The sequence below is a fragment of the Diabrotica virgifera genome, chromosome 7 (assembly GCF_917563875.1).
Source record: "Diabrotica virgifera virgifera chromosome 7, PGI_DIABVI_V3a".
Taxonomy (NCBI): Eukaryota; Metazoa; Arthropoda; class Insecta; order Coleoptera; family Chrysomelidae; genus Diabrotica; species Diabrotica virgifera.
In genome coordinates this window covers 244244216-244253886 of record NC_065449.1, presented here as the reverse complement: position 1 = coordinate 244253886, position 9671 = coordinate 244244216, and the positions used below count along the sequence as shown (strand labels likewise).

The 9671-nt window shown below is 35.3% G+C and overlaps 1 protein-coding gene across 2 annotated transcripts in view; it reads right to left on the bottom strand.

Moving 5' to 3' along the window:
- Positions 1 to 445: 445 nt before the first annotated feature.
- LOC114329425 (inter-alpha-trypsin inhibitor heavy chain H3) overlaps positions 446 to 9671 on the bottom strand; it is a 69853-nt gene continuing 60627 nt past the window's right edge. The window contains exons 10-14 of one of the 2 annotated variants that reach the window (XR_003652320.2): positions 7263 to 7439; positions 6053 to 6241; positions 4327 to 4509; positions 3691 to 3912; positions 446 to 1038 (exon numbers count right to left, since the gene is read on the bottom strand). Coding sequence is in view for 1 of the 2 variants with exons in the window: in XM_028278524.2 (XP_028134325.2) it covers positions 3743 to 3912; positions 4327 to 4509; positions 6053 to 6241; positions 7263 to 7439 (719 nt within the window). In the remaining variant the exon portion in view is untranslated. Of the gene's footprint in view, positions 1039 to 3642; positions 3913 to 4326; positions 4510 to 6052; positions 6242 to 7262; positions 7440 to 9671 lie in introns of those variants that run through there. The other variant, XM_028278524.2, reaches the window with a different exon arrangement.

Below are 9671 nucleotides of genomic sequence, written 5' to 3'. Positions count from 1 at the left end.
AACCAAAATCGAATACCTTGGTCACATCATGAGGAACAGAGATAGGTATGGACTGCTGCAACTAATCTTACAGGGAAAAGTAGAAGGAAAACGGGGACCAAGGAAGCAAAGGATTTCCTGACTGAAAAATCTACGTATGTGGTTTAGGACCACAAATATTTTCAGAGCAGTAGTGTGCAAAGTACAGATTGCCATGATGTTCGCCAAAATCCAAAATGATTAGGCACTACAAAAAGAAGAAGAAAATGATTTTCTGGCATGTATAGCAAAAATATATTATAATATGAGCAAAATATCTAATACTTTTTATTGCTAGACAAAATACACGCACTGTACAAATTTAACTTTATAAAAATGCTTAAAAAGAATAAAATTAAAGACTTTTTTATATTGTCTGCATTTGAATTGTCTCATGGGATATTAAATAAAATTACACTGAAACCACTTGTTCTTTAACATGTATTTACTTATGTGTAAATATTATATTCTTTATTCTACTTAGTCATAATGTACAAACCATAAGTTTTCTTATAAGATACCTATCAAAATCTTATACCTATCTCTTTGTATTAAATAAAATGCATATTTTGCATTACGTCACCAGTTCCATTCTGAGTTTATAATATAAGCCATAATACGTTCCTTTCACACATAATGTCCTTTTTGTCTATGTTGCTTCAGAGCCGACTTAGATGTATACGTTTCCCCACAATATTTGCAAGAAAATTTTCTCAAGTCAACTTCGTGTGAATGGGTAAACATGATATGTCTCTCCAGTTGGGCTTTGTGAGGGGCTCGAAACGAGCAAAGTGTGCAAGCATGTAAATACAACCCTGGTATATCACTGTGAAACTTTTGATGTTCTATAATCTTCCATCGCTTTGCTGAAGTATATGGGCATTTATCACAGAAGTACTTTCTTTTGGGATCTATATTGTGTTGTGTTTCGCAATGGTCTTTGAGAATAGCAAAACTGTAGGTTTTGAAGCAGCACGAAGGACACTTGAGTGCTTCTATGTATTCCATATTACATTCGATCTAAAAAATGTAGGTATATTATAACATGAAACATAATCAGGAGGTACTTCTTGGCTATTTGCAATAAAATTTAATATCTGTTGATACCTTTTTATTTTGTCAATTATTGAAAAATTATTTCTAATAATAAAAACCAGCTTAAAATATACATACGTATGGAGTTTTATTTATTGAATATATAAAATTTTAAGTAATAATAATTTTAATATCTGCCGCAACAACAAAACAAAACCTAAAATCATAACATAACCTATTTTCTTCCACTCTTCTACGTTTTCTTCTTCTCTTTCATAATTTAGACATCGACATCAAGTATTCCGACATCTTGCTTGATGGATCTCAAGCCAGGGAAGAAAAACTATTGAGTTTTCATTTTTCATGGCTTTTTTATGATCGTGGGCATGATACTATAAATAAAGAGATAGTATTTTCCCGTAGCTCAAATACGTCCGAGTTCGCGCATTGATTACGTAACTGGAGACCGGAAGTTGAATTTGAATTCTTGTTAAAGTTAAATGGGATTTGTATGCATTATGTGATGAAATTATTCAATTAGCAAAATAACATTAAACTTCAATGTATTCGAAAAGAATTTAGTGTCAAGATTCCAATCAAAATAACTGTTAAAGATAAAATATAAAATACAACCGCGAACAATTCAAAGTAATCGGACATTACGAATTATTACGAACCATTACGAACTAGCCGGTCTCCAGTTACGTCACGACTTCCGGATGTGTAATATATTATCTTGTTATTTATAGTATCGTGATCGTGGGTATGATTTTCCCCATCGCATAATAAATCTTCAGACGAAACATTGGATATGGTAAAACGCTATCAGCCTGCCAGATGTGTGAGGCTTTTGTTTGTGGAGTAGTTGGTCCCATTGTCCTGCTGCTCGCTCTATCAAGCACAGTAGCACAGGCCCAAATATCTTCCTTAGAATTTTTCTTTCCCAAACACGTAATCGCTCTTCGTTTGCCTTTGTTATCGTCCACGTCTCGCTACCATACATCACTACGGGTCGTATGATTGTTGTATATATAGATGTATCCTTCGTATCCTCCCCCTAAAGTCATCGATGGTGGATATTTTGTCTGATTCTATCTCTGTTTTGGTTATTGCCGTTCATATACATATCTATATGTATTTAGTTTTATTTTCATCGATCAGAAGTCCCATCTTCTCTGCTTCTGTCTTCCGTCTCAAACCTATAACGGAAGTCTCCTTCGTCCTTAACCTAAATGTTTCTTATTAGATCGATATCGTCTGCAAATGCTAACAGTACCTATAAGTTTTAGACGGAGAGCTAGAGCCGAAAAATAATCGTCATAAGTAATATGGAGTTTTTCCTCTGAAATGTGTCCATTGTACCTATATTGACAATTAGGTATGACCCATTTCAGGCTGACACCTCAGTGGATACAGGAAGTAGCAATAAGGGATGAAAGGGGAAAGTAAGTGCAATCATTAAAGGTTTTCACCTCCTATTTTGTTAAACCTCCATCGATTTGCATGAAAATCGGTGACTAGTTAGAGCATACCTCAAGAAACAAAACTGATTTGGTGCCACTTGCACTTTTACCCTGATGGTGAATACCACCCCTTTCCGCGGGTGAAAACTATTTTATAAAAAATAACCCCACAAATCGATAGAGGGACAAATTTTAAGTAAAATTTGTTATATAATGTTATTAAAATAAATCAATACTTTTTGAGTTATTAAAGATCAAAGATTTGTCTATTTAAGAGCATATGCGTGAAGTTACGGATGATAAATAAACATGTTAATTAATTGTATGTTAGTAAAATATTATTTTTGTATTATTTCGATATTTAATTGAATTTTTTTTTCATTATAAACTGAATATGTCCATAAACTGGGGATGTCCAATAAGGGGTACATTTGACATATTCGAATACACTTTTGCTAAATTTATAATATCGAAGTAATATAAAAATAATATTTTATAGTAACATACAATTAATTAATATGTTCTTTTTATCATCCGTAACTTCACGCATGTGCTCTTAAACAGAGAAATCTTTGATCTTTAATAACTTAAAAAGTATTGGTTTATTTTAATATCATGATATAACAAATTTTACCTATAATTTGTCTCTCTATCGATTTGTAAGGTTATTCTTAACAAAAACGTTTTCACCACCGTGAAGGGGTGGTATCCACCCCCAGGGTAAAAGTGCAAGTTGGCACCAAATCATTTTTATCTCCTGAGGTATGTTCTAAATAGTCACCAATTTTCATGCAAATCGATGGAGGTTTAACAAAATAGGAGGTGAAACCCTTTAAAGACTACACTAACTTTTCCCTTTCATCCCTTATTGCTACTTCCTGTAGCGACTGAGGTGTCAGCCTGAAAGGGGTCATAATTATCAATATACAATAGACAAATTTCACATGCCAAACTTCATATTGCTTATGACGATGATTTTTCGGCTCTAGCTCTTAGACTATTTTGTCCTTCTCGATAGACTAATGTATAATTGTAGTCGGTTTCTCGTCTAGTATTTTTTGAAAAGCCAAGTTCTTGCATCGCTTTCCACAGTCTAATAGAAATAGAGGGAAAATAAAATTCACTCTTATTTTTTAAAATTTTATAAAAAAACTACAAGTTAGTAGGTACCTACCTATATAAATAAAAATAATTTATAAATACATTCGAGCATTGTATGATATTAATTATCCTACAATACACGCATTCTCACAGTCATCTTTGGAATCAAATCTGTTTTCGTTTCCTCCACATCCGCTATAAACGAAAGGTTGACAAATGGCACTTCTTGGATCATAAAACCAAGCTTGATTCAAGTTACTGCATGTTCCTCTGTCAGGTGGTGCGAAACACATTGCTGGAAGAAAGAAATATGATTATTAAAATTATGTGATTAGCAGAAGATCGAACGCGTTTCCATATCGGCGCAATCCCCCTACGTACCACCTGTCCGACGAAACCAAGGAGTGATGGCGACCGAGAGTGTATTTAAGACGAGAGAAAAGAATCATGATATGAGTTCCTCTCGGTGTACTGAACCGGGAAGAATTCAAATGGCAGATATGCAATGGAGTGAATTGGAACTCTGCCGAGATACGATGAGCAGGTAACTAAGTTACGCCATAGGAGAATTCCGCTATGAATTCACTATAATGGAAATTTCGAGATCTGGGCCGCATAATATCTATAGAGAACTAATTTGTACGTCGTTTTCTCGGATATTTATCTTCAGTTTTGTTTTCTTTATGTCAGGTGAATGTAAATGACTTACCTTCATGTTTGGACCGAACACAGAAATTTTCACATAATGCCTTAGTCTTAAATCGATTATCATTTCCTCCACATCCGGTGAACCAAAATTTTCTGCATAATCCAATACTCTGGTCAAAATAATAGTTAATTTCGAATCTACGGCAATGTGAATGACCTTTGTCTTTTGGTTTAAAACAGGCATCTAAAAGGAAAATTTAATGAGTATACCTACGTTTTTATAGCTAGTGTTTTGTTATAATAACCCAGGCAACCAAGTGACGTCATATAACGTCGAGGAAACGTCAGTTTTGGCTGAATATATACACGTGTTTGAGCATTACGTCATATAGACGTCTTTTGTAGGTGATTTTAAATACGTAAGATTAATGACGTTAAAATACGTTTAAAAGACGTTTTCATTTGGGACAGCCTAAGTCTGACGTCACAAAATTGGGAGGAGCTTAAAAAGCTTGTTTGTTTTGACTTCAAACAATTTAGTTTATAACGTTGTTCATAAGAAATTTCTCATATTGTTTACGTGCTCTGTGTCTTGTGTAATAACATAAGACATTTCATTGAGATATTTAGTTGAAGAAACATGTTAATTAAGAGATTTTTTTTTTCGCTTTTGCTCAGCGAGTTAGTTTAATGCAGTGATTCTTCATGTCAACTATTTGAGGTTATGTTTATTTTCTGTCAATGAACTAATTATGTGTTATCGAGTTTAATTAAATTAATTTTTAGCCTACATTTTCATGTTACCTATTTTTTATACTATTTTGGAACATCTGAAAGAGAAACAGGTCACTTTTTGAAAGTATTACAGACGTAATTTTACCGACGGCGACGTGTAAAAGTCGTCACTTTTTTGACGTTTTAAAATCGTCACAATTATGATGTCAAATCGATGAGACAAATACACGTGATTTTCAGCGTCAGTACTACGTCATAGAAACACGTCAATTGGTAATTTTTATGACGTGTTATCTACGTTATAAAAACGTCGTTTGGTTGCCTGGGAAATTGTTAAAAACTCCCTCGCCTCCTGCTACCAACTCCCAGAGTAAAAGCGCAAGCTGGCAACATCTCACTTTTGTTTGTTGAGATAGCCTCTAACCACTCACCAATTTTCATGAAAATCGATGGAGGTTCACCAAAATAAGAGCTAATAGCCCATATCCACCTGGATTGACTGCATTAAAAATATTAATTTCATGTTATGGGTATTGAAGATTAGGCTCTAACAAGGAAAACTCGAAATACTCGAATATTTGGGTCACCTGATGAAAGGACATAGGTAAATACGCATTACTTTACAATATAATGCAAGGAAAAATAGAAGGAACACCGAATCCAGGCCGTAGAAGAATGTCATGCTTGCGGAATTTGAGAGAGTGGTTTGGCTGCACCCCTAATGAAGTCTTTATGTCAGCTGTAAACAAGGTCAGGATAGCCTTGATGATTTCCAAACTCCGATAGGAGTGGTACAAGAAGAAGAAGAAGGAAATAATTCCAGAGCGACCAGTCAATGGAAGTGATAAGTTTTACTGATCTCAATGTTTTTTATTTTCCCCACTACAAAGGAAATTTTAGGGTGGAGCCGGGGGGTAGAAGTGGCAAACTTTCTTGTAAATTTTTGGGTTCCAAAATTGAAATTCTCAACAAAATTCAGCTTGTTCCTATGATTATTAGAGGTTGCGCCATCTGTTAAAAATCTAAACAACTAAATTTTTCTCTTAACTTACCGTTTAAATTTTCCGTATACGTATTCAGGTTGCATAATTTTAAACACTCTTCTTTCGACTCAAACCTGTTGGAATTGCCCAAACAACCACCATACATGTATTTTACACATGTCTGTTGTGATTGATCATAAAACCAATGAAGTAATCGGTGATTACACCCACCCAAAGATATTGGAAGTTTACATCTTTCTAAAATTAAAAAATATAAGTAGATAATAAACTATTATGAAATATTGAATATGTTGCCTTGAAACGGTGTCAAAGTCACGACAATTCCACCTCATCAAGAAACCAATGATGACCTATATACAATAAGAATCGTACGTTCGCCTTAACTGAATATTTCCCATGGTAATTGTTAACTCAGCTATTATATGCAGGTGGACAACTTGACGCAATCCAGAGCTTCCTATCAACAAACTATCAACGAACTCAGGATTACAGTTGCCAAAAAAATAACAAATCCTTTGTCGGTGGACTGCCTAAGAAACACTCCAACTCCATGGACTCTAGCTATGAAATGCGACCAAGTGTAAGAAAACCAAAGGTTTCTAACAAAGTTCTTCACATATTCATTAAATATTGGTTGTGATATACTTGATGCATACAGGGCGAGACGACAATGTTTTACCTGAAAATAGAAACTATTGGTTTAAATCACGTCTTTCCTTCTTGAAGGTTTTGAAACCACTGACGTATTGCGCACTAGATCTGTCTTCTGATAAACAAAGTGGTCATTTCCACGTAAATGCATACAGTCCTAACGCCATCTGACAGAGTTTTATTCGACTATATTATATGGAGGTTTGACATAAAAATAGAAGGGAACAAAAGACATTTTTTGATACCAAGAAATGAAAACTAAATTTTTGCATATATACAGGTTTAATTTAACAGCAACGATATGTTGATAAAATAAATTTGGTTTCTTACAATTTTTCTTGGCCTATTACCGGGTGCTTTCTATGTAAAGGCCTTCTGGGATTATATATAATTTGTTTTTATTTTGTCGTTCTCCGTTAATCCACCATAACAATAAAATACATATAGCTTTATCTTAATGTTTTAATGGTTTTTACTAACTTAATTGGATTCAAAGAGCCCAGGACAAAAGACAGTGGCCGGAAATAGGGGAGACCTATATCCATAAGTGGATGTAAGTGATTGTTGATGATGATGATGACTAACTTACTTGGTGAATATAGCTTACCTGGACCCGTTGGATTGACGCAAGTTTCTTCACATGTTTCTTTACTTGCAAACCTATTATCGTTTCCACCACATCCGCCATATCTGAACTGTCTACATTGATGTCTTAGAGTACTATAAAACCATTTAAAGGTAGAGTTTGCACAGTTTCCACTATCTTGACGTAATGAGCAACTTTCTAAAAAATAAGTTTGTATAAATTGTCTTTATAGCTGATATCAAACCTTCAACTTGAGTTACATGATGCAGAAGCTAATAGAAGAATATAACAAATGGAGTCTCGAACTCAACTTTAAGAAAACTGAAGCCATATTGTGTATTGTAGGGACAAAGCAGTCCATTACATTAGACGATGGGGTAGACATTAAACACTGTGATGAATACAAGTACCTGGGCATGAAGATAACTCAAGATGGAACACTCGATGCTGCTATAAAAGACAGAAACATACAGGGTAGAAAAGCCATATTAATAATGAAGGACATTATGTGAGACCAAACAATATCGAAAGCAAACAGCTCATATACAATACCATATTGAAGTGTAATCAAATATAAGTCAAGATTGGCCACGGAAACAAAGAACAAAGAAAATGTTACTAGTACCAGAAATGGACTTTTGAGAAGAGCAGCAGGTAAATTAAGAAGAGATCGGATACCAAATGAGAGAATGCAGAAATGATAGGAGTCACACATACATAATTGATTATTTAAAAACAAAACAACTAGGATTGTACGGCCTTGTACAGAGAATGCCAGATGACAGGATCCCTAAACAGATTTTGGCGTGGATACTACAAGGAAGAAGGAAAAAGGAAGGCCGAGAAGAAGCTGGAGGGAGGGAATTGAAAAAGAACTAGAGGAAAGAGAAATCCCTCTAGGTCTACGATTAAACAGAAGAATGATGGTTAGGAGTCGGAATGAGTGGGAGAACGGTGTAAACCGATAATAGTAGTATACCAAAACTTCAATAAAGAGATTACCTTAGGGAATTTCTAGAGAATTCTAACATCTTCCAGCCAGTTGTTTTCGAGACAGTTATCGAGGCAGTCCTCATAGCACTAGAACAATACCATTCATTCCTCTATGCCAGAAGATTCTTTAGATCAGCCAGATTATAAAAAATCATAGCCAGATTATAAAAACCGACCATTCTGTCTTGCAATGGCCTTTCAGTTTCAAGACATCTGAATGACCAGATAGATCTGATACTCTCCACAGAGCGGGAAGAAGTCATGGGAATAATGATGGCCTTTCGACAAAACCATGCCCAGAGGGAACTGCCGATTCTGCGAGAGCCAAGAAGAATGAGACGACCAGATTCTACAGTTCTAAGACAGTAACAAGAAGATCTTCTTCTTCTTACGATGCCGTATCCTTAAGGACGTTGGCCATTACATTTGACCATTTAATCTTACTTGCAGCTGCCGGGAATAGTTCTATGGAGGTCATACTCGTCCATTGTCGTAGGTTTTTGAGCCAAGAGTTGCGTCTTCAACCTGGCCCGCTTTTGCTATTATTTTACCTTCGATTATAAGTTGTAGTAGTTCATATTTTTGATTTTTTACGATGTGACCAAAATATTGTGTTTTCCGTTCTTTTATTATAAACATAAGCTCTCTTTCCTTGTTCATCCTCCGCAACACTTCCGTATTTGTCGTATGGCTCATGTAGGATATTCTGAGCATTTTACGGTAGCATCACAGTGCTAATGCTTGGATTCGTTTTTGTGTTTTGCTTCTGTCATTGTCCAGGCTTCAACACCATAGAGCAAGGTTGAGAAAACATAGCACTTAAGTATTCTAGTTCTCAATGAGATATTCAGCTGGCGGTTCCATAGAACGTTTTGCATTTTGTAAAACACTGTACGTGCCTTTTCCAGACCTGTTTTTATCTCTAGTGAGAGGTCCCAAGTTTCATCAAGGTCCCAAGCTTCCAAGGTACGTTATTCTTGTTACTCTTTCCAGATCTATTCCATTGACATTGACCTTCACCCTTCTGTTTTGGTGCTTGCTGATGACCACCGTTTTTGTTTTCTTTAATTTCATTACAAATTCTCTACAGGCTGTCGTTACTCGGTCCATTAGGCGTTGCAGTGCTTCAGAATTATCTGCCAGAATGACCGTATCATCAGCGTATCGTATATTATTTATACATTGCCCGTTTATAATTATACCATCCGAGGAGCCTTCTAGGCAAAGGACCAAAGAGGGTGTAGCCTTACTAATACACCAAAGATACCAAAATAACATCAAAGAGTGTCAATATGTATCAGAAAGGATTGTCGTAGCCAAAATTAGAATGGAGAAGGAAGACCTGAACATCATCGCAGTATACGGCCCAGAAAATAGTAAGCCCCAAACAACAAGGGAAATATTTTATGATCAATTGCATATGATCAATACTGGGGG